General features: G+C 33.7%; 1 protein-coding gene across 8 annotated transcripts in view; it reads left to right on the top strand.

Moving 5' to 3' along the window:
* Nucleotides 1-25,857, top strand: part of RELCH (RAB11 binding and LisH domain, coiled-coil and HEAT repeat containing) — a 96,785-nt gene that overhangs the window by 59,016 nt on the left and 11,912 nt on the right. For 3 of the 8 annotated variants that reach the window (XM_036321553.1, XM_036321551.1, XM_036321556.1), the window contains 11 exons: nt 1,279-1,426; nt 3,923-4,079; nt 4,712-4,835; nt 6,609-6,657; nt 8,929-9,008; nt 13,563-13,669; nt 14,608-14,707; nt 19,695-19,777; nt 20,555-20,618; nt 22,242-22,380; nt 24,627-24,743. In XM_036321553.1, the coding sequence (XP_036177446.1) occupies nt 1,279-1,426; nt 3,923-4,079; nt 4,712-4,835; nt 6,609-6,657; nt 8,929-9,008; nt 13,563-13,669; nt 14,608-14,707; nt 19,695-19,777; nt 20,555-20,618; nt 22,242-22,380; nt 24,627-24,743 (1,168 nt within the window). Of the gene's footprint in view, nt 1-1,278; nt 1,427-3,922; nt 4,080-4,711; nt 4,836-6,608; nt 6,658-8,928; nt 9,009-13,562; nt 13,670-14,607; nt 14,708-18,509; nt 18,534-19,694; nt 19,778-20,270; nt 20,354-20,554; nt 20,619-22,241; nt 22,381-24,626; nt 24,744-25,857 lie in introns of those variants that run through there. The other 5 variants (XM_036321552.1, XR_004969877.1, XR_004969878.1 and 2 more) reach the window with 5 other exon arrangements.

Genomic DNA, 25,857 nt, shown 5'->3' with positions numbered 1-25,857 from the left:
GGGAGTTTTGAGGAAGTTCTGCTCTGCTAAAGCTAGAGGAGAAAGGACATGATCTGAGTTTGCTAATACATTATTCAGAAAGCTGGCTCTTCCTATTCTTTTCTGAAGACTTAAAATATTTTGAAGGATCAAGTCCAGTCCCAAAATGCAGAGATAACTAAAATATGAGTCTCTGAAGCTTTCTTCTTCACACAATGGCAAAATGCTTTAACTGTGTTTATTTCACTGCAGTTGTTCATTTCCTCACCTTTTAAAATGAACTTTTCATTTTTTCCAAGTAAAAGAGTTGAAACAATAGAAACTCTTTGATCTATTTTTCGTACTAAGAGTTTATTTTGGAGTCTAGAAGAAAAACGAACATTTCTTTAATGCCTATCATATGCCATTAAGTTATATACTTTATATATACAATATATTATTTCATTCCTATAATCATTTGAATTGTATTTTGGTTTTTGTGAGGAGATTAGGTGTTTAAGTAACTTGGGTTACTTAGCTGTAAAATGTCAGAACAAGGATCTGATAGCAGTCTTTGACTTCCAACTCTTGCCCTTTCTGCCCCAAATTTTAAGATCTGCTAGGATAAAGGCTCTTACATAAAGCATTATAATTGCTCTCAAGGTGAATATATAAATATATATATAATTTAAAATCGAACTTTTTTCTATAAATCCTTGTAAGGATTAAAGTAAAACTATAAATAAACAACTAGAGTGGAATATTTAGCATTTGGTTAAATGTTATATACTGATCCTTCTTACTCTTTTTTCTTTCTGTTATCTCTTTTTTTCTTTTTGAAATTTCTTCTATGTGTTCACTTGTTTTAAAATGCTTTCAATGCTATCAGATACAGATGTCACCAAATCTGTATAGAAAGTAGGAGAGGGAAAGTAGTAAGCACTGCTGTAGGTTTAGCCATTGAGCATTGAAAATATTCCTGTGCTTCACTTTAATTTCTTTATACAGACTTAATAAAATTTTTAAAAATAAGACCCTCTTTTAAAAAAAAAAACACTATTAAAGAAGGTCCATACCAATAGAAATGATTAATGTTCACCCTGAAGTTTTCCATTTATAAAAGATTCTGTTACTTCTGTGCTTTTTCATATTTTCACATACTTAGAAAAATTATGATTTGTGGACCTCTCCATTAGGTGTTATGCTATGAGTCTAGTATACAGGTCCTTAAAGGTTTTATTATTTGCCACAGAAAGGAAGAGCATCATAAATACGTAATTTCAAAAGACTAAAATGAGCTTTCACCTCCTTATGTTTCAGGAAGGAGAACATGGGCTGGATGAACATAAGCTCCACATGTATCTTTCTGCCTTGCAGTCCTTGATCCCATCTCTCTTTGCATTCGTGCTGCAGAATGCCCCTTTCTCCAGCAAAGCCAAGCTTCATGGTGAAGTGCCACAGATAGAAGGTACTGAACCAAAATTGTGGAAGGGAGATGCAGGGTATTAGTAGCCTCACTCCTCAAAGAATTTTTTTTGATTAAAATTTTGAAAATCACTTTATATGGCAGCATACTTACTAACATGTATTATAAGTCTGTGTGGAATTTGTGGTCGTGTGTCTTCATCTTTTATGGATAAGCTTCATGGTATTATTTTATACTTTCTATTCATAATCTATAATCTTTTTATAACCTTTTTTGGTGACTGAAATAAGTATTTTATTAATAGAGCTGAATTTAAAAAAGATCTACTTAGTACTTATGAGTGCCAGTTTATGAAGCTTTTCATTTCCACTTTATCTTTTTTCTTCCCCAGCTGTTTCATCTTATTTAGGGAAAGGTAAATGTGTTATTCTTTCCTACTATGTCCTTGCAAAGAATATAAGCATATGCGGCAGAATTCTCTCTTTTTTTTCCCCCAAAGAAGGAATATGATTTATTTTCAGAAATTTGTGAAATTGATAGCAAAAGCCAATATTTTCTTATCTGTGTCCAGCTAATGAGTAAGTGACCTTTGATCAATGGCAGTAGGTGACCCCACTGCACCTAGAATAGACAAGTTATTACTATTTAGGAGAGTCTTCTCAGCTTTTTCAGATTTGTAAAATTATCACTGTCTCTTACTGTCTTCTGATAGACAAAAGAATATAACATTGAGAACAGCAACAGACACTTAAATTTTTTTAGAATTGAACTTTTCATATTAAAAACAAAGTGTGGGTTACCTATAATCTTAGGGATATAAATCAGTGTGTCCAGGATGCACAAAATACACCATAAAAATGGTATATGCTGTTTGAATGTCAATTTTACTTGGAAAATTGAGAATGGATAGAGTAGGCTTAAATATTTTTAAGTGATATTATTGAGGAGAATGAAAATTCAAACTTTTAAGATTAGTCTTCATAAGGCACTCAGAGCTGGCCTTTTCAGGTTCTGCCCCTCACTCAGGAAGGCAGTTAATCTGCTTAGGGACTTTCCTGTCTTTTTTATTTCCTCTTTTAATTTCTCCCTACAGTAAGTCTTGACATATCTGTTTTACTTTTCATTGTTCCATTGTTTTCTAATAAATTGCCACTTTTTTAAGGAATAACATTTCATTGTATTATAGCAGATTGTAACCAATAATTTGAAATGATATCAGATGTCCCTTGACAGGATGTAGAAATATGAAGTACAAATATTCCTCACCATCCAAATTTAATTGATTTCTGAGTTGAGGTTGTGAAAATTAAAGCAGAAACCTCAGCTAGTGAGGGATACCATGTTACTCAAATTATTTGTTTGTGTATTACGATAGCAAATGGGAGAGCTCATCTAGCAAGGGATAAACTTTATCTGTACGTAATACTCCGTATATTATTAGAAACCTTGCACACCATAGACAGATAATAGCATCTTACTATTGCCTTTAAGCATCTTAAAAATTAAGTGTATTTCATGTTTTCTTAATTTTATTTTATTTTTTTAATTTATTTATTTTATTGCTTAAAGTATTACAAAGGGTATTACATATGTGTCCATTTTTTGTTTTCTTAATTTTAATAATTACCATGAACCATTGGTATGTTTTGAGAAAATGCTGCACCCTTATTTGTCTCTTTTTTGGGTGTCAGCCTCTGTGCAGGAGTTGTTGGGCCATTAGGACTTTCTGATCAGCAGTTAATCAGCTGTTGGCATGCTTTACTCACTTAACAACCTCTCAAGAAGTGTTTTCTTAATAACCTGGGATCTACTTATGATCTAACCCATCAGTACAAACTTTAAAATAGACTAGTGTATATCCATGTTTTATTTACATAATTTTAAAAGTATATACATAAGACCCTAGTTATAATATTTATAGTACAATATGCCTTATTTTACTGGTTACTGGTTTTAGTACTTTATATTAACTTAATGTTTATCAAATATGAAAATTTTTTTAAATAAAGCATTTATTAATAGAGATTAAATTCTTAGGAAATCTGGTCAGCTGAAGCTTTAATGTATTTTATATCATTATTCTCTGGTATTAAACAGTTTTTTCCCTGCTATTAACCTATTAATGTATTACTCCACAAAGGAAACATTTTAACATATTTACTATTCCATTGACATAAACAGTCTGGTGAAATTACAAGTATTTCTATTTTTATACCAAATTTAAATTCCTATTTAGCTAAGATCATATCACTGGGCCAATTTTGATTTAACCTAAAGTGAAATTTTACTCCTCATTAGCAAACTAATTCATTACAGTATTCGTTTATAATTATTTAGTTTCATAAAGTCTTAACTTTGAGATTAAAAAATGTGACAAAATTTTTTTTTCTAAAAACGATTTAATTAATTCATCTCAGTAAAGTTTATAATAAGCTATATAAAGATTAGGAGGTAGAACTTTATTTTCCTTTTGACAGAATAGCTAACTTCCCAAACTGCCATTTTCCACATGACGTATTTTGCTTTTATTATTTATAGTGACACGGTTCCCCCGGCCTATGTCACCCCTTCAAGATGTGTCTACTATTATTGGAAGTCGTGAGCAATTGGCAGTGCTACTACAACTTTATGATTACCAGCTGGAACACGAGGGTACAACAGGCTGGGAGAGTTTACTGTGGGTTGTCAATCAATTGTAAGTTCCCACCTTCAAAATCATTTGGTTCAAACTCATTCAGTTGATTGGAAGATAGTTCACTATATTTAGCTTGGCCCTTTTGTTATAGAAGATATAACAAAATATAAAATAAATAGAACAAAATCTAACTTGACAGCATCTCTGGTAAACTTGTTTAGGAGAGGAGATTTACACCACTGGATGTGTAGTGATTTATCTACAAAGATAGTGCTGCTGTGTTATGTCAAAAGAATCTGTCTTCTGGCCTTGTTGATTAATGGTGATGATGGATTTTAAACTATATCCAGACTTCTCATTTTTGAGGCTAAACTGGATGCCACAATAGCCAACTTCTTGTATAAAGCATCAAAATTCATTGATTCGAGTCTCATTAACTTCATATTCAGAATTCTACCAGAGTTCCATATATTTTATGACAAGCGGTTAAAATTTATTTTAAGAAGTTTATTGAGTAGAATGAAAACTTAAGACCTTTTCATAGGGTCTCAAACAACTCCTTTGTTTTCCAACTTTACTGTCTATGAAAACCAAAACATAAGAAGTTATAAGATTGCATTGTTTCAGAAATTGGCAAGGAAACAGTAATTTATATGTATCCCCTGCCTATTTTTCTTTCCTTTCATATTCAGGTTGCCACAACTTATAGAAATAGTTGGCAAAATTAATGTTACTTCAACTGCCTGTGTCCATGAATTCTCCAGATTTTTCTGGCGCCTTTGCCGGACATTTGGCAAAATTTTTACAAACACTAAGGTAAAAACTTGTATTCCATATTTTCTTATATGCAAGATCCATAAAAATGTAATGTGTTAATTAATGCTATAACAGAGTAAATAAGAGCATGAGCCCTTCCTTTATTCTAATTTATCTTTTAATATCTTAGAAAATTATGATAGCAAAAATAAAATTCTAGTCCGTAATATTCTTATCTTTATATCTGATTTTCAGAAGATGATTTAGCCTAAACTTAGTTTGTATCCAGATTTGGATAGAACATCTACTCACTGTTTCAGCATAGAAAGTACCAATCCTTTGAATATGCTTCTGATCTACCTCAGATATTGAAAGCAATTATTTGCTCAGTACACTTTAGTCAAAACCTCAGGTGACTGTAGAACCAAAGCACCTTATATAGAAGACTTACTTTGTGGATACCAGCTCTAAGGCTAGCATGGAAACTTGAGATAAATGCTGCAGTTTTCAGTCACTAGCAAAAGTAACTTTTGTCACATTTGTTTATCCAGGTTATTTTGTAGTTTTAGGTATTAAAATATCCATGTCCTTAGATATCAATTTCTTCTTTAATCCTGTTAATCCATTAGTCTTCGTGGAATGTTGTTAAGCAAGTTCTTTAGAGACCTAATAAAAACAAAAATATGTAGTAGCTATAATCAAATGTTAATCAAGACATTTAAAAGGTAAGAATTTCGTGCAGCTCTTTCCTATTAAATCTCTCATTTCTGAAACATTTAAAGCAAAAACAGTTTGCTATAGTTGACTGGATGAAATTCAGAAAATGAGTTATGTCCCTGTTATGTTTGTGACCTATAATAATTTGTCTGGGCTTAGTCTTTTCATATGTGAAATGAGGAAATTGCTTCAGTATCTTTTCATTTATAGAACTGTAGATTAATCTTTAAATGGGGTCTTCAACTCAATTTAACTTGAATATGTAAATGAATGATTGACCTGCCAATAAGAGGGGAAAACCAGACCTTGATGTTTCTGTAGAATAAACAAGATTATTTTATATTTTTCACTAAAATCTAATTATCAAATATAATTTGATTTTACTATTATCAATAGTGACAAAAATTATTTGGCATCTCTAAAAGAAGTAGCTACTATTTTTTTTTTTTTTTAACAAAAGCAAGTAAGAGTCTACTTTAGCACTTACCAGAAAGAGATTGACCTCAGTGACCTGAAAACTGAAATCTGTGATGATGTTAATAATAAAATATTGAAACAATCATTAGTTCTAACTTAAAATATTTAAGTGAAATTCAGTATTTGATGTTTAAATTTTAAGGAATTTTAAATAAAAGACTAATTTCAACAGATGGATATCACATGATGAATATGTTACTTGTTGCATATCTTGAATGAATGCAATCTCCTTTTCATTCCTTCTAAATACAGCAAATGTTTTGTTCAATAATTTTGATCATATAATAGCTACCTAAAAAGCCCTTCTATCATCAGGTTCAGTTTTAGGAGGTGGTAATTTCAAGCATTTAAAATCATCTTGGGAATTAATTTAGTGAAGTAAACTAAAGGTTCTTCAGAAAATACTTGCTGACCTGAATTGATTTTATAAATATTTATCTCTTAAAGTATTATTTTTAGTAACCTGACTCTTCTTTTATCCTAAATCTCTTAAAAATGATTACATTTCTGAACACTTGACTCAATGGTCTATAAAGCAAAATAAATAAATATATAGTAGTATTAAACATTTCATTTATTTACTCATCGACTGGTCCATGAACCTGAGACTTTTTTGGATCTTTTCTTTGGATTGCTTAGGTAAAACCTCAGTTCCAGGAGATTCTAAGACTATCTGAAGAAAACATTGGTAAGTTTGTTATTACTTTTAAAAACAATTGGGTCTCTTTATTCATGAAAAGTACTATATTTATTATATGCAAATTGTATAAATGAACTATCTAGTACAATTGAAAAGGAAAATTTGTAGTATGGAGCTCTTCCATTTACAACTGTGTGACATTTAATATCCTCCTCATGAGGTGCTAGTGAAATTAATCGGAGATTTTAAAGAAACCACAGGCTTAAATGGGTAGCTCCAGCCCTTCTGTTGATAGTTTTCAACTCACCTGTCTTAAGTCTAGTTATAGCATTGTTGGCCTAAGAACTTGTTCATGTGTGGATCTCACATCCCTATATATTTTTCTAGTTTTTAGGAATAAATTATGGAAAATGTTAGGGAAAAAATATGAATAGTATAGTGCTCCTCCCCTTTTTTTGAATGTACACATCAGCAGTTTTCCACCTTTAAAAAAAAAAATTTGTATTATTTTAGATAGGAAGGGAGAGGGAATGAGAGAAACATCAATCAGCTGCCTCTTGCACACCCTCTACTGGGGATCAAGTCCACAACCGAGACATGTACCCTGACAGGGAATCAAACCAGCGACCTTTCAGTGGACCAAACAATGCTCAACCAACTGAGCCACATCATCCAGGGTTTCCAACTGTTTCATCTTATAGCACATATAAACTAATTACTAAAATTCTGCAGCAAACCTAAAAATATATATTTTTTGCCAGTCTGACAAAAAAAATAGGTGTAATTTTGATTCATTCATACAAGATCTCGGCTATTGTTGTGTTGGCTGTTGTCATTTTTTTCATTTGACAGTCTAAGTAAAAGAGGTCAGTGCCCCTGACCAAATAGTCAGGTATTGCTGTCTTAAAATTTTTTTGTGGCATACTGGTTGAAAATCACTGATAGTTGGTATTATCTTTTAGTTAACTATTAATTCTGATGATAAATTAATGAAGAATATTTACATGTTTTAGAAACTCCCAGCTTTTATAATTATTAGTTATCTATGGGTGTTTAGCTGTTTACATAAGAAGTGGGTTACTAACTCCTGTATATACAGTGCATACCTATGAATTCAATTTATATTCCTAGCCTCAGATTTACCTCTAAACTACCATAGTCTTATTCAAGCAATGTCAATATTCCCTTAAAGAAAAAAATTATTCTTACCAAGATAATAAATAAATGTCAAATACTAGTTGATATGAATTTGGAACTTCCTTTTTTGCTAAAATTCCTTTAAGGAAGTCAAGTAAGACAGCTTTTCAACTCAGTTTGTTTCTGAAGAGAATTTAAAACCATATAAAAATAGGGGAAAAAGTAATAAAAATATTTTTAGTACATAAAAGCAAATAAAAACATTCAAAACGGTGCCTAAAGATCAATAAGCAAGAGCAAGCTATTGGTATTATAAATAGTAACTGTCATATCACCTCTGGAACCTTTCTTTTGAAATCATCTACAGGTGCTACATTTTAAAAAAAATCTCACTTTCCAGGAGTCACAAGGCATTCTCCTGTGGTTGAATGATTCTCTGTTTCCCCTGCTTTAATTAGCCTGACTCCTGGCTGAAAATCCCTATAGACGCAGTGGTTCTCAACCTGTGGGTCATGACCCCTTTGGCGGTCGAACGGCCCTTTCACAGGGGTCACCTAAGATTATCCTGCATATCAGATATTTACATTACGATTCATAACAGTAGCAACATTACAGTTATGAAGTAGCAACGAAAATAATTTTATGGTTGGTTCACAACATGAGGAACTGTATTTAAGGGCCAGAAGGTTGAGAACCACTGCTAGAGGATGCAGGAGGGGCTCTGGAACTAGACTAGTACTAGATACTAGGTAGTACCTCATATCTAGAAGCAGATTAAATAATATACATGAAGGTGCCTCCTTTAAGCTGAGTGCCTGTACATTTCATTGAATACTACAGTTTGAAAGCCTACAAATTTATGAAGAACTGTTTATATAAACAGTTGGGAGTTTCTTAAAGAAAACTCTGATTATGGAAATGAGTATAGCATCTCATTTTGGTTATTAAAATTTTTCCCCATCTATCAAAAATGTTTATGCTAATGGCTCTGTAAAAAGTAGTACATTATATTTTTATAACTCCCTGTAAATATGTTTTAATCAAAATTATTTTTCAAAGTAATGATAATATTTATTTGTAAGCCTTGTAACCAGTTGTAAATTTAAATATAATTAACATTGTGACTTTTTGCTTTGCATTTAAAATATACTAGAATTTTAAAAATTATTTTCATAATTTTAGATTCCTCAGCTGGAAATGGGGTCCTCACTAAAGCCACTGTCCCCATTTATGCAACAGGAGTTCTTACGTGTTATATTCAGGTAAGGGCAAAAATCCTTTTACTGGAAAATGTAGAAGTACTTTCTACTAGTTACCTAATATTATGTCTTTTTAATGTGTATACATGAAAATGTTACCCATAAAGGAAAACAAAGCATTTATTCATTTTATTCGATTTATTATTTATAGTAGGAGAGCATATTTGAATAAGTCTCTGAGTAAAATCTCCATTGAATAAATAAATTTAGAGAATGTGTTCTTCTTGATACTTTGTTAGAAATGTTAGATTGCACTTATTTAGCAGTTTCCTTCTCTTTTATAATGAATTTTTCATAACAAAGTACATGTTAGGTAAAGCAAACTACAAAATGCTACAGAATACTGTACTATCATCATTTTTAGCAAAGTACTTTTTTTATACATTTTATTTTTTATTCTTAAAATTTTTTTTTCAATTAAAGTTTACATTCATTATTTTTTGTATTAGTTTCAGGTAAACAACATATTGGTTAGACAGTCATATACTTTACAAATGTTCTGCTGATATTTACAGTACCCACCTGACACCATACATAGTTATTACATTATTGACTACATTCCCTATGCTGTACTTTACATCTCCATGACTATTTTGTAACTATCAATCTGTACTTCTCAATCCCTTCACCCTTTCCACCCAGGCTCATAATCCTGCCCTCCCCTCTGGCAACCATTAATCTTTTCTCTATATCTATGAGTCTGTTTCCGTTTTGTTTGTTCATTTATATTGTTCTAGCAAAGTACTTTTTTTTTTTTTGTTAATCCTCACCTGGGGATATTTTTCCATTACTTTCAGAGATAGTAGGAGGGAAGGAAGGAGTTGCTGGTAGAGAGAGAGAGAGAGAGAGAGAGAGAGAGAGAGAGAGAGAGAGAGAAATATCAATGTGAGAAACACATCAATTGGTTGCCTCCCACACATGCCCCGACCAGGGGGTGGGGAGTGAACCCACAACTGAAGTACGTGCTCTTGACGGGGCATCAAACCCAAGACCGTTCAGTGCACAGGCAACTCTAACCACTAAGCACACCAGCCAGGGTGCAAAGTACTTTTTAATCATACTTTATTTTTCTTAATTATTACTGCATAATAAATTATCCCAAAACAATGGGTTATTCTGGCACATTTATTTGCTCAGCTAGGTATCTTTTCTGCTGGTCCTGCTGGTGGTCACTCATGTTTCTGCTTTCAACTGGTTGGTTGGCAGGGGGCTCAGCTAGGGTGGCTGATCAGTCTCCTTGTAATCATAGGGCCTATTTCTCTCCATGGGGCCTCTGGAACAGCAGGGCCAGACTTATTGCATGGTGGCTCAGGACTCCCAAGAGTACAAAAGAATCTGCTAGGCTAAGTCTTGGGCCTAGAATTAGTACATCACTACTACTATATTCTACTAGAGGCCCAGCGCACGAAATCATGCGCGGGTAGGGTTCTTAGGCCTAGCCTGCAATCAGGCCCATCTTCTGCCTGCTTAGCAGTCCCCAGTCCTGCCCCACCGCTGCCCATCCTGGTTCTCCGTGGTTCCCTGTTTGCCATCTAGTAATCAGAGCCTGCGGGCCAGCGGGAGGGACCAAGAGGTCTGCCTTCTGCCTGCTTGCCAGTCCCCAGTCCCGCCCCGCCGCCACCCACCCTGGTTCTCCATGGTTCCCCATTGGCCATCCAGCGATTGGAGACTGTGGGCTGGGGTAAGGGACCAAGAGGTGATCAATGCATCTCATAGCCACTGGTCGATTGGTCGTTCTGGTCATTATGCCGTTATGGTCGCTGGCCTTTTATTATATAGGATTGGTTAAAGCAAGTATCAGCCCAGCCCAGATTTAGAGGAGAGACCTAAACAAGGACATGAACCAGAAGGTGTGGTTCATTGGTAGTCACCAATATAACAGACTACTTAACATTATTTTACGTTAATAACAGACACATGATGTGTACTAAGGCATATCAGTCATTTTTAAGTGTGAGGCAAGTTCCACTAGTAAGATGAAAATATTGACTCAGGATAAAAGCTTTTTTTGGAAATTAGAATGTGAGAATCAGAAAGGAAAACCTGTTTTCCTGAATTTTCTTTCATTTTTTAATAACATTTATTTTGCCTTTTGAATTCAAAGTACAGCAATGTATATTTATTACACCCTTCTTCCAAAACAGATATGAACCATTTTATAATATTAAAATATAGTTCTACATTATCCGCACAATACCTTGCAATAGAAGCTCCAGTTCTGTTAAAGTAGCACAGTATTTTTTTTTTTTTATTAGAGAGAGGAATGGAGAGGGAGAGAGAGAGAGAAAGAGAGAGAGAAACATCAATGATGTGGGAGAATCATGGATCGGCTGCCTCTTGCATCAAGCCCACAACCTGGGCATGTGCCCTGACTGGAATTGAACCCTGACTGTGACCTCCTGGTTCATAGGTCCACACTCAACCACTGAGCCACGCCAGCTGGCCAGTATTCTTTTAAACTTTCCTTTTCTACACTAGTTCTTAGACTACCTCATAATATGGTCTCTCTTGCTGTTCTTAAATTCATAGAGATTTAGTCCTAACACATGCCAGGCACAATAGTACAAATACCATTCTCCTTTCTGTTTAATTTTAGAAGCTGTTCCAGCATAATAACAAGTGTGATGTCAATATTTTTCTCTCTCTTGTTTAACCCCTGCAAGTTTGTATGTTGATTTTGACCACAAATAGTGTTTTAAAGCATAATAAAGTACCAAGTACAAGGTTTGCCTCAGGGTAGGCCCTCAGTAGATTTGTTGAATAAATGAATAAGGATATATCTTTTGAGTCACTATGTGAAGTCCAAATATCTGAAGAGATAACTTCTTAGTTTGATTAAAAAAAAAAATGTATTGAGGTAGCTATCATAGATTGCCAGTGTTACTTGTTTTAGGAAGCACATAACAGCAGTTAATATTTTTGTTACTAAACAAAATTTTCTGTTAGGGTAAATCATTGCCCTTTTGCTTTGGTTAACAAAAACTATCTATTTTGAATCAATTACATAAGCAGTATATCTTGTTTTGAACTTTCAAAAATGAGAAATAGGATTGTAGTAAATTTTAAATAAAAAAATCCATGCTCACTTAGAATTGTAGTTCATAGCTCTCATTTCACACTTAACTTCTTTCAGTTCATTTAACCAATTTATGTATACTTTTTGCTTGACATAGGCCAGTGGTCGGCAAACTGTGGCTCGCGAGCCACATGCGGCTCTTTGGCCCCTTGAGTGTAGCTCTTCCACAAAATACCGACTTCTGCGCAGGGGCCACAAAGTTTCAATCGAACTGTAGGTGCACGCCCGCATGTGGTATTTTGTGGAAGAGCCACACTCAAGGGGCCAAAGAGCCGCATGTGGCTCGAGAGCCGCAGTTTGTTGACCACTGACATAGGCAACTAAAAATGGGTGAAATCACTATTTCATTGTTGCTCTAATGCTGATTTGTCAGTTTAAACTTTTCACTAAGTAGACTGTCGTGATCTAAAACTGTTACATCCATCCTTTATTCATGCTGATCATTACTATTGTTGATTCTTTATCACTACCTCATTCTAAATTTGTCTTACTGTGTAGAAAAAAACCGTAGGTGATAATCCAGTCTTCCTCTGGAAGCTGTTTATTGTTAATTTATTATATCCCTAATGACAAAAAAAATGGTATCCCTAATGACAAAAAACTTGACTTTAATTTATTATATATTTTCTGATAGAATGTCAAATTCCCTTTCCTTTCAGATTCAGCTTAACTTAACAGAGTTGTGTGTTTTTTTTAACATTCCTTGTTTAGCAGACTTGCTTTTAAAAAATATATTTATTAATATAGTGCTGTGTAAGAAAAAAAGACAAATATTTTCTGATTATTAAAATAATAGTTCGTTAAAGAAAGCTTAAAAAAATATGGGTTATTTTTCAATCAAGGGCGCAACTATTTGTTTTCAGAACACAATTGTCTGTATTTCATCAAGCATGCAGTTTCTCACCACTAAGATGTTGCAAATAAAATTTCTTGCAAATCAATTTTCTACTATTAGGGGGTAGCTGTTTTAGTAGTTTGTATTTAATTATTTAGAGCTAAAATTAACGGGAACTAAGATTGGAAAAATAAATTTTAATGAGAGAATATACCTTTTTATGTTCTAAACCCAGATTGTGTAATAAAACTTTCTGCAGTGATGGAACTATTCTATATCTCAGCTGCCCAATAAGGTAGTTGCTAGCCACATGTGGCTATTAAGCACTTGAGTTGTAGCCAGTGCAGCTAAATCACTGAATTTCTTCTCTCACTTATTTTTTAATTTAAATTTAAATATGAATAATCACATATGGTGGGTGGCTACCATATTGGACAGCACAGATCTAAATCTTTGAAGTAAGGTAGTCTTTGTCTTCCTAGCACTGTGATTATAGATATGCTTAATAAATACTTTTAATTAAAATGCTTCCAAATTAGGATATTTTCCCCTTATTTGGTAAATTTTTCTAATGAGAGATAGTAAATTATGGTTTTAATTGTACTTGATTGCTTGGAAATTCATTATCAGCCTTTTTCCTCTGTAGGAAGAAGACAGGAAACTGTTAGTTGGATTCTTAGAAGATGTAATGACCCTGCTTTCATTGTCTCATGCTCCTCTTGATAGCCTGAAAGCTTCTTTTGTGGAACTTGGGTAAAAATAATAGCTTACAGTTTTTTAAGAGCCATATACAATTTTTATATTGGATTTATGGAATATATATTTTTGGTCTAAAAAGATTGGTATACACATCAGCTCTCTTGGTTTTGAGACAAGATTTTTTGTATTTTGTTTTTGCATATTTTCATATTCTTAATATTTTGTAAATAATACATTATAATAAAAGTGTGGGGAAAGGGCACAGACTTATGTTTTCTTTAAAGCATTTTGAGAAATAAAATCAAATACAGATTTAAAGAAAATTTTGTTTTTCCAAAACTGAAAAAGGAGCCCCAAGTGAAAGCCAGGTCATTAGGCTCCTATTTCTGTTCCATTTTATTGCCGAGTCCCACTCATACTCACATCATCTATTGCTAAAACAGTGTTAATCCAGTCTTCACTGAAAACAGGCTTATACATTTATTAATACTGTCTTGCATTGTGATGGGTTTCACAGAAAGCTTGCCATTCCGTATAGATGATTTGAGTTGATGTTATTTGATCTTACAGCAACCATATGACATAGATAGGACATGTATTGCTTCTCTAATTTTGATATAGATAGTTAGATCTACAGAGGCTGTAAAGTGCCCATCTGACTCTTAGTCTGGCATCCTTTCTTTTTTATCTCATAGGTAAATTTTATTTTTCTTTATCTTTTTATAATTTTAACTTTTATGCTATTAAAGAGTTGAAATTTCTATAATAATTTTAGCATAGAGAAGCTAAAAGTATAATTTTTGAGTATGCTGGAAGTTTGTAGTTTTATAGGCTGATGTCCTTTTTTAAAGAATCTTAGATGTAACACATTAAACTATATGCCATGTTTTACCAATATTTTATTATTAATACTCCTTATAAATGTAATATTTTTCAGTACACCCCATAAGGCACTGTGGCTCTTTTTTTAACATTGGTTTCTTTTCTTTCAGTGCAAATCCAGCCTACCATGAGTTATTGTTAACGGTTTTGTGGTATGGTGTTGTCCATACTTCAGCACTTGTGAGGTGTACTGCTGCTAGAATGTTTGAGGTATGTAAACAAATGCTTCTCTTGGTTCAGATTATAATGATTTTCTCTAGAAGAGGGAGAAGGGAATGTTTAAACAAAAATGGCTTTGCATACCGTGTTATGTTGCTGTGTGTTTTATGGTATTGAATAGTGTCTAGTTGTGTACTGTGTGATGGGGCAGAAATTTAGCTTTGATATATTTAAGAATGTGGATGTTATTTTTAAATGTCCATTCCGTTTCTTGAACTTTCTTTTAAATCGTATTTTAATTGCCATCCTATGTAAATCTTTCTAACCACTCTGTTTACTGAGTTATGGGGCTGCTAAAATAAACTGAAGCAATATATTTTTAAAGTTGTAAAATATAGTTGTATTTGTGAGTAGCATTAAAAAAATTATTAATGTAGTTATGGAAATATTTGTTTTATTGATTATTCTTACTCCACTATTCCCTCACATATCATATCCAGAATAGCATCCCTATAGATTATCAGCCCACAGATTTATAAGAGAGAAAAGACTGTTCATGTAATTTAACTAGATTTTCTTAAATTGCCACCTACCCAAGTTAACTATGAAAATTGAAGTACCTATCTTTTGTACCCATCATAGAGGAAATATGCCATTGCCTAAAAATATACATATATCTAGAACTGGTATTTTAGCACTGAAATTGGTTTAGAGTATTTCTTATTGCTATTGAGTCTTGCCATAGAGCCAGACTGCCTGGGTTCAGTGTCTGTCTCTGCCACTTAGTCGCAAGTTCAAACTTCTCTGTGCCTCAGTTTCCTCATCTACAAAATAAAGATGATGATAATAAATATCCCAAAGGATTTTTATTAATATTAAGAATTAATACTTGTAAAGCCTTTAAAACAGTGCCTGACACATAATGAGAGCTTAATAAATGTGTTAATCATTATTGTTTGTTTTTTAATTTATGCTATTCACACAATAATATAGTAGTTTAGGGAGCATATTTATCCCAACTAAAGTTTCTCAAATATGCATGTGATTTTAAAATGTCTGAAAGCATTTATTTCCATAAGAAAAATGGATAATTCAATTCTTCCTGAATTTTAGAATTTTCCACAATTTAAGATACATTGCAATTGAAGGATAGAGCTCTGATATATTTAAAATGTATAATTTTTGAAACTTAAATATGTAAAATAGATTTGTGGAATTCAAAGAAAAGTTTATTGTTATCTGGAAGTTGAAAATTCTCTGTCCATGTTACTCCCTCAGTCACTCCCTCAGTTATTACTCATATTTAATTTAAAAAAAAACTATAATCAAGTATTCTTTGTCATGGTTAATGTCAAATTGAAAATTCGGTTTGATGTCTAGTATAAGTTCCTTTGGGGTGTATATAATTTTTTATTATTTAGTATGCTGAAAAAGAGTAATTACCATGAAAAAAAGTCTTTAATTCCTTCTTTCCCACAAAAGAAAGAAAAAAAAAAGCCCCTCCTTTAAATGAAGAGCTATTACTTTAATATATGCTCTTCATAGGATTTTATTCTTAGACTGTAGAAACTATTGCTTTTAAACCATTTGTTTCTAAAAATGTATGTATACACTGGTGAAGCAAATCATTTAAGCAGAGATAATTTAAATAAAATGAAGCATCCTCCCATTTTATTTGTGTTTGAACTTTTTTCTACCTTATTTCTTATATGTGGCTTTTGTCAGGTTTTCATTTTCTGTGTTTGCTATCAGTGCTGGTTGTAAACTATACCTATGCTTAAGCAGTTTTCAGTGTTCTCTCGGGTTGATTATGAGCTTCTAAGTCTAATTTGAGAGATTTATTATAATATTTTTTCAAATTCATTTATGACAAAAAAATTTTCACTGAGCATGCTAGTAAAAGTCATGGTTACTTTTTGTCAATAATCTGTACTTTAAACTAAATTGTATTGAAGGAATAAGTATATTTATAAGATTTGTTTTGATACTAATAGTTTATAATTATGCCTGCTCCCCCACAAAAAAATAAGTTAATTTAAATTAAAAACATAAAAACAGGACACCTAAAATAAAAATAAAAAATTTTTAATGTGAGATCAGAAACTATAGAAAAGAAGGCAAGAAATTATATACCAGGAACGTAATATGAGATACTTTAGTGAAATTGAACACTAAATTTAGCTTGAGTTTTCAGATGCAGAACAGAAAGGGAAAATCCAGTCAGTCATGTATTCTTTTTTTTTATTATTATTATTATGTTTTTATTGATTTCAGAAAGGAAAGGAGAGGGAGGAGAAATAGAAACATCAATGATGAGAGAGAATCATTGATTGGCTGCCTCCTGCACACCCCCTATTGGGGATCAAGCCCACAGCCCGGGCATGTGCCCTTGACCAGAATCTAACATGGGACCCTTTAGTCCGAAGGCCGACGCTCTATCCACTGAGCAAAACCAGCTAGGGCTCAGTCATGTATTCTCATCCTATATAATAAAAGCCTAATATGCTAAGTGTCTGGTCGTCCATTCAACCAATCAAAGCATAATATGCCAATTATATGCTAAGGCCACTCATTCGCTTGCTATGACATGTACTGACCACCAGGGGGCAGACAGTCGACTGGTCGACCAATCGCTATGCAGTGCACTGACCACCAGGGAGCAGATGCTCCGACCGGTCAGTTAGCTTGCTGTTGGGGTCTGGCTGATTGGGATTGGGCGAGACGGGCTGGACACACCCTGGAGCCCTCCCGTGGTCCCTCCCCGGCTGACCAACCTCCCATGTCCCTCTCCAGCCCCAATTGTGCACTGGTGGAGTCCCTCGACCTGGCCTGTGCTCTCTCGCAATCCGGGATCTCTTGGGGGATATTGGAGAGCCAGTTTCAGCCCAATCCCGCAGGCCAGGCTGAGGGACCCCACTGATGCACGAATTTGTGCACCAGGCCTCTAGTCGTTAAATAAAAGGCAGTATATTACTCTTTTAAGTAGCAAATTATTATTGAAATTGATTTACAAGGTGACTTTATCATGTGACTCCCAGTGTGACATAATGGATTTCCCAAAAGATGCAGAAAGAACTGCATATAACTATTTCTTATATCAATCATAAGAAAATTAGCATGTAACATTGGACTACAACTCACAGAAGGCATGGGCTTTAAGACAGATGTGACTGAGTCCATTTTCTAGTTCACTTCTAAAACCCTCGACAGGTTAGTTAATTTCTCCAAGGCTCATTTCTTCATCTGTTAAAACATTGATAATAGCTGTACTTATCTCATCAGGTTTAAAGATCAAATGAGATATTGTATGTAAAATGTGTAATAATTCATAGCTCTTAAATTTTGCTTTCTGGTATTCTAGCTGGACAAGGAATTAGACTTAAAAACTCCAGAGCAATAAAAAATTAACTTGTCCCTAGATTATCTTTTTTTATTAATGTTTTTTGGCTAGCACAAGGTAGCAGACATTTTAACATACAACCTACTGATTCAAATCTAAGCTACTTATTTATAAAATGATAGAGATAAGAGCTTTATTTAACAGTATTTGAACTTCTTTTTGATATTTCTTTGTACTTGATATCATTAATGTTTAAAGTAGTAAAAAACGTTATGTCATTTAATTGCTGTCTAATTATTCATGGATTTTTTTAATAAAAATCATTTCAGAATGTTGAAGTAGATTCTAAAGTGAATCAGTTGTTAAATATAACAGATTATTGTAAAATTAAGAACCTTCACATAAAGGGAGCTTTGCTCCCTCTGATGTGTTGTGTAGGAGGAATGTGTTAACATGTGCACACAGTGTTTGGCTTTTGTTACTAAAAATTCCATGACATCTTTTATCTTCCAGGAGGACTAGTTCTACTACCAGAGAACAGATTGGTTAGCATTTAGCATTAATTTGTGTTTACATTCTGAAATTGAGAATTAGAATATTGCCCTTTTCTACTAAACTAATAAATTTCAGTAATTTATTTACTTGAGCTTTTAGATAAATACAAAACAGAAAACTACTTGAACCAGTCAAATATTTTTTTGTTTTTTTAAATATTTGTTTATTGTGGTAACATTGGTTTATAACATCATATAAGTTTCAGGTGTGCAAAACTATAAATTGACATCTTAGGTACCATGCTCACCACCGAAAGTCTAGTTTTCATCCATCACCATACAATAAAATTTTTTTAATTTAATAATATTTTCCTAATATATTACAAAGCTTATATCCTTGGAGTACTCATAAAAAGTAACCTCATGTTTCTTGAATGCTTAGTCTTTGTCTTACACAATATTTAGGTAGATTATTTGTAATTAGTAGCATAACTGTCCTTTAAGGTAGATGACAGTATCACCATTTTCAGATGAGAAAACTTGAGTTTCAAGAGATTACATTCTAATATATCCAAGGCCACATGGCTAATAAGTGGAGAGCTAGAGTCTGAACCCAGGTCTTTTTCCCACATGTCATTCTTTCCACTAGGTTATGTTATATCTATCTATAAGCTATGTGATGTAAAAAGTTGGGGATTCCCCTATGCGATTTTAAACTTGCTATAGAACAATCAGAAGCAATTTAGTGGTGGCTGCTAGCCATTTGAGTTTTGTTTGAAAACAGTGCAGTTTGTACTTTATTGGTCATAATAAAGTCACACCAGATTTACTTAAATAATTTTAACCATAGAACCCAGTATGTGTCTTCTTTTTAGCTTTTTTTTTAAGTAAAGCTTTTTAAAAAAAATGCATTTTAATTGAACATGGAAATTGCATAGACTATTTTACCAATAAGTACAAACTGCTATTGAGTTGGTGACAAACTCTGTTCTTGTGGACTGCCAGGCTATTTAAGCTTTATTTTCCTCCTAAGCATTCTCTGCCTTTATAAAGCACTCTAGTAGCAATATTTGCTTAGCTTCTAATTTTGTTTTTGCTTTTGTGTTTTCTCTCTTTCTCTTGGTTATTCCTTTCCTCCTCCCGTGGCATTGTGTTTGCTCTTAACATGCATCACCTGTGAATACCCCCTGCGCTGACCAATCAGCTGTTGGTGAAGGGGGTGAATGAAACTCTGGTAGCTCAGAGGGTTGTTCCTGCTCTCATTACTCTCTCCAGTGACCCTGAAATGTAAGTGTGGTCCCTGCCTTTTACATTCAGCATCCTTTTCAAAATGCGCCTGTCAAGAAGTAACCATCAGCTTTTAAAGTCTTTGAAGAATATACTTATCTCTTTAAAATAACAATATTGGAGTACACTTATTGATTAAACTTTATTATATTTAAGATATTTATGTATCTTTAGGTCAACTTTCACAGTAAGCTTAATTTGGAGGCCATTTATTTAAAAATATATATTAGTAGTAGTTCTCAATATTTCCAAAACTTAAAAATGCTGATGGACTATTTCTTCCAAGCCAAGAAGGGATGCTCTGCTAATCTCACTAATATATTGTTACCAGTAAGTATAGTGGCATGAACCAAAGGCTTAACATTTAATGCTCGAGTGGGTGACTAAACCAAGAAAGGCCAATCAGTCTGCCTGCCCATCCTCAGTCACAGCTAACCCAGTTCTCATTCCAGTTTACCAAACCATTTTTTATTGCATGTTGACTGGTTTACAGCTGACTCTACGAGGCATGAGTGAAGCGTTAGTTGACAAGCGGGTTGCTCCGGCCCTTGTTACCTTGTCCAGTGATCCTGAATTGTGAGTTTCACAGACTGCGACCTTAAGTTATCCTGTCTGCCTTTTTGAGCATTCTTCTTGGTCTGCCTTTTTAAATTTTAATTTGTCATTGCTAGAGATTTAATACAGTATATTTACATTGTACTTACTTTGATATACATTTTAATAATAGTCATTCATCTCAAAGAAAGCTTCAGTTTCTTTCTCTTTGCATTCTAACAGCTCCGTTAGGATTGCCACAATTCCAGCCTTTGGCACTATTATGGAAACAGTTATTCAAAGAGAGGTAGGAAATGTTTGAAATTTATTTCTGTCTATATCGGGGTGAGGTGATGATAACACATTATCATACATGTACCTGGTTGGGGCTGGGGACAGGGAGCATCATACATTTCATTTTATTTCTTAGTGTGGCCAGAGGAGGATCTCAGTATTTCAAAACATAATAGTCTGCCCAAAGTATATTATCATATCCTTAGGAAATCTCTAGTCTTTCTTCTCAATTAGAAAATTAAGTATAAACCAACTCTCAGATGTTAGGTATTGCAGTTTTGGATAATCCTTCAAACCACATCTAGTTCCAAAGCTTTCTGTTATCCACTAGATCAGCCGTGGGCAAACTACAGCCCGTGGGCCGGATCGGCCCGTTTGAAATGAATAAAACTAAAAAACAAAAAAAAGACCGTACCCTTTTATGTAATGATGTTTACTTTGAATTTATATTAGTTCACACAAACACTCCATCCATGCTTTTGTTCCGGCCCTCCGGTCCAGTTTAAGAACCCATTGTGGCCCTCGAGTCAAAAAGTTTGCCCACCCCTGTACTAGATTCTAGACAGCCTGCATAAATTCCTGCTTGCCAGTTTGTACAGATGTGAAGACTACTTTGTCAGATAATTTTAGGAACACAATCCTATCTTGTGCCACAAGTGGAGGCTAGAGGGCATGTGTATGCTCCTGACTATGTCATTGATGTCTTGCTGCAAGTTATAGTAGACTGGTACCTCGTTGCGGCACACTTCATATGACAACGCTCTGTCTTGCCTGCTCCACACTACCACAGGCTCCTCCCTCACATTTTATTTTAATTTAGAAACTTATGTTTTAATTTCAACTTTGTTAGGTTTTATCTACCACATTAACTGTGAGACACTTCTCAAAATTAGGATCACAATTTCATTCTTTATTATGAAATTTGACATGTCTTTATATAAATGAAAAACCCTATAGGATTAGAAGATGAATGATTTGTGGGCATATTACTTTGCCACTTAAATGTAAAAAAGATTTTCCATCTAATAGACATTTACCAAAAAAGAAAAACTATTTTGTAAGATTTCCTTGTCATGTAGATTTTGTTATAACAAAAATTAAACATCTTTGTAAGTTATGAAAAACTGTTTTTCATTCTTCATTTATATATTTCACTGGTGAAGCACATTTTAAAAAGTACATCATTCTGCCAAGCTTGCAGTTTTGGCCGAATTTCAACATGTTCTTAAATCCTAAAATAAAAACGTCTTTTAGGGAAATGTGAGTAAGATGTAAGTCATTAATGACTCATTGCTTTCGGAAGGTGAATAATTGGGTAACTTACACTGTGATTTGTTTTAAGAATTATAATTTAGATACAAAATATTACTTATCTCTTTTTTCTAAATATTGTGGGATCTTTTTATTTGTTTTAACCATTTTTCAGGTAATAGTTTTTATTTTCTAAAACAAAAAATGAGGAATCAGGCATAAAATGTAAAACCTTTTCTGAGTCAAGACTAAATAAGTACTTAATTTCAAATTTCTACTGCCATGTTGATATAAAATATTTGATGCTGCAAGCCATGTTTAATGTGTATCTTTCTACTCAATTTTTAATGTTCCATAAAATGACTGTACATATCCACTTTTTAAGTTGCTAGAAAGAGTGAAAATGCAGTTGGCTTCTTTCCTGGAAGATCCTCAGTATCAAGACCAATATTCTTTGCATATAGAGATCATAAAAACATTTGGGAGAGTTGGGCCTAACGCAGAACCAAGGTTCCGAGATGAGTGTAAGTTGCATTTTTCTACCTTTTTTCTTTAATTGTAATGTCAGATCAGAGAAGATTATCTTTATTTTGGCTGTTGGATCTACCCTAGAATATTTTTTGAAAGTTTACTTCTATTTTTAGAAAGCCTCCTATTTATTTATCTTTGTTTTATTTGCAATTTTCAATCTTTGTCCAGTCTGCTCTTAAGAGAAAAGCTTCTGTAATGGCCTTATATAGTGTTTTTCCTATTTTCTTTGGCCACTGAAGATCAGTTGTAGAATTATGCACATCTGGGTTATCACATTTTTAACCATTTATCTCCATCTGAGATGTTAAGAAGTGAATTTTTTTGCCTTTTTAAAAAGTTTGTTTTTTAATGAACAACATAAACTGATGAACAAAAACAGATCCAGAGACAGAGAAACATTGATCAGACCATCAAACCTCAGAGGGAAGGTAGGGGAGGGTGGGGGTAATGGGGAGAGATCAACCAAAGGACTTATATGCAAGCATATAGGCCTAACCAATGGACACAGACAACAGGGGGGTGAGGGCATGAGTGGGGAGATGGGGGGGTAATGTGGGGATAAAGACACATATGTAATAACTTAATCAATAAAAAATTTAATAAATAAATAAAAACTTATTTTTATTGTTGAAGGTATTACAGATGTTGTCTTTTTGCCCCCATTGACTCCCTCCACTCTGCACCCCAAAAAAAAAAAGAAGTGAATTAATTGGTACAGATGTCATAGCCCAGGACAGCACATATATAATGAAATGTTGAATTCTGGAGTATATTTTTGTCTCTTTTCTGAGATTTAGGAAGATTCTTAATTATAGCTTTTAACTGCTTCTAGACTAGGGTTTAAAATAACTTATATAGATTTGATTACTAGTTAAGCAATTTCAAGAGGATATTGAACAGTATGGTTGTTGAATTTCTAAGAAAAACATTTGGGAAAGGATTACCTCTGTAGTTGGTCAGAGAAGGAGCAGATGGAAAAAAGAGGCCATGTGTCAATAGATAAAGAAGTTCAGTGAAGGTAAGTTTTAAAAGGTTTGAGCAGAAATGAACTAGAGAATCTTAGAGACTATCTTAGAGCCACCATTTTGGTGGCCTTGTTCATTAATTGGCCTCAGCATGCCAATGAATGAATTGGAATGTAAACAATTTCATTGGGAAATCATGAATGTTTGGAGTTTTTATCTCCTAAATTTGTCTAGAGCTCCTGTGAATTATGTTGTTACTAATTTTAACACGTTAAAAAGTCCCCTAAAAATGGCCGTTATTATCCTGTTTTTGTGGTGGTTTTTTTGCCATTTACTAAGGCAAGCATAAAAGTTGTGTTTATTGAGGAAGCAGGAGGTTTTTCTAGGAGAAGAGTGTGGCTTTAACATGCACAAACTCAATGCGAACATGAAAGAAATCAATGTAGTTGGTCAGAAGTGTGTGTTTATGAATGGTGTTTAGGGTTCCCCAATCAAGCAGAGACTTGTGATCAACAAGGGGCCATGTGATCAACCATTTGATAATCACAGACCCTGGAGCCATTTCTCTAGGAAACCCTGGTGTTAGGGAGAAAAGGTATGTATTTAGAAGTCTCAATCTTAGGCAGTAGGGAAACTCAATGCTACTGAATTGGTTACTGTTTCTTGAGCCATCACTTTTATTTTAGCAGTAGGTTGCCTGTACTTTTGAAATTTTACATGAATGAATATTGAGATATAATGTATTGAGCCCACTGAGTGACTTAAAAGCACAACAACCAGTGTTGTTTGACATTGATCTTTGCCAAGAATTTAAGAAACTAGTTTTAGAAAGGTGTGAAATAATTTGATGTTGAAAAAGAAAACATATACTGTTTTTATCTTTTGTTTAATAGCAGTGCTAATACCTGATTCTTATAAAGAAACTTATTTGTAAAGATAATAACATAAAAAGTAGGTTATTTACATTTGTTTATTTAGTTTTTATTTTTCAAATTGGGAAATTGAATTGCAGTGAGGCCAAATGACCTATAGACATGTTCATAATTAGGTCATAATGACAAGTGCTACAGTCTATTTTTCCCAAGAATATACTTTCTGAAAAATATATTTTCTTTCCTATTAAGGAAGAGAAAGCATAGAATGTGGCTAGTCTTTTGAAACTAACCTAGAATTAAAATGAAATTTTATAAATTAAAATGAGAACTTATTTTTTAAGATGTATGAGTGTTGTACGTGTCTATTTGGATAAAAATGTAATACTTTTCTTTTTTCAGTTGTTATACCACATTTGCATAAGCTAGCCTTGGTGAACAACTTACAAATTGTGGATTCTAAAAGACTGGATATTGCTACCCATCTTTTTGAAGCCTACAGTGCACTTTCCTGTTGTTGTATCCTTGAATAATGAGTATCTGTATTTATATAACCAGTTTTACAGTGAACTATCTCTGTTGTTAAAGGTTAAGAAATAGAATATTTTTTCTTCAACTTACGTAAGGATTGCAAAAAATTAAAAATTTGGTTTGACTTGCCTTACTCATTATTCTAGCTGTCTCATAATTTTACAAGATAAGTTTAAGTCCTCTGTGCTTATATAGTTTTAAAAATACTGGCTAAACTTTTATTTATGTTAATCAACTATATAACTGAGCAAGAAATGAATTATAGCTGAGGTTTCTGTTAATCAAAAGAAAGCCTTGTATGTGTCCTGGCAGTGGGTTTTTCAGTTAATGTTTAACCATGTGTATCCAGTGGAATACAATGAATTCCTCTTGAGAGATATCACTCATTGAAAAAGTACAGTGTACCCAGGCTGATGTGGCTCAGTTGACTGGACACTCCAAAAAGGTGGCGTGTTTGATTCCCGGTTAGGGCACATATACAGGTTGTGGGTTCAATCCCCAGTCAGGGCACATAAGGGAGGCAACCAATCGATGTTTCTCTCTCTCTCTCTCTCTCTCTCTCTCTCTCTCTCTCTCTCTCTCTCTCTCTCTCCCTCCCTCTCTCCTCTCTCTCCCCATTTCTCTCCCTCTCCCCCTCCACCACCACTTCCCCACCTTCCTCTCTCTAAAATCAATTAAAAAAAAAATAATAATTTGAAAAAGTCCAATTGCTGGCTGATCATCTCCAGTGGAGGAAAGCTCAGAGATCACCTACCATATCAACCACTGCATTTTATAAATGATTAAAGTAGAGCTTACATTAGTGAATTCTATTTTTTTATCATTAAAAAGCAAAACTGTGCCCTAACCGGTTTGGCTCAGTGGATAGAGCGTCGGCCTGCAGACTGAAGGATCCCAGGTTCAATTCCGGTCAAGGGCATGTACCTTGATTGCAGAAACATCCCCAGTAGAGGGTGTGCAGGAGGCAGCTGATCGATGTTTCTCTCTCATCGATGTTTCTAACTTTCTATCCCTCTCCCTTCCTCTCTGTAAAAATTCAATAAAGTATATATTTTTTAAAAAAAGCAAAACTGTGATTAGAACAAAGAATTTTAGCTATCCT

This window comes from Myotis myotis, unplaced genomic scaffold (genome assembly GCF_014108235.1).
Source record: "Myotis myotis isolate mMyoMyo1 unplaced genomic scaffold, mMyoMyo1.p scaffold_m19_p_9, whole genome shotgun sequence".
NCBI classification, from domain to species: domain Eukaryota; kingdom Metazoa; phylum Chordata; class Mammalia; order Chiroptera; family Vespertilionidae; genus Myotis; species Myotis myotis.
The sequence above is the reverse complement of the archived record's forward strand: the minus strand, read 5'-3'. Positions and strand labels throughout refer to the sequence as shown.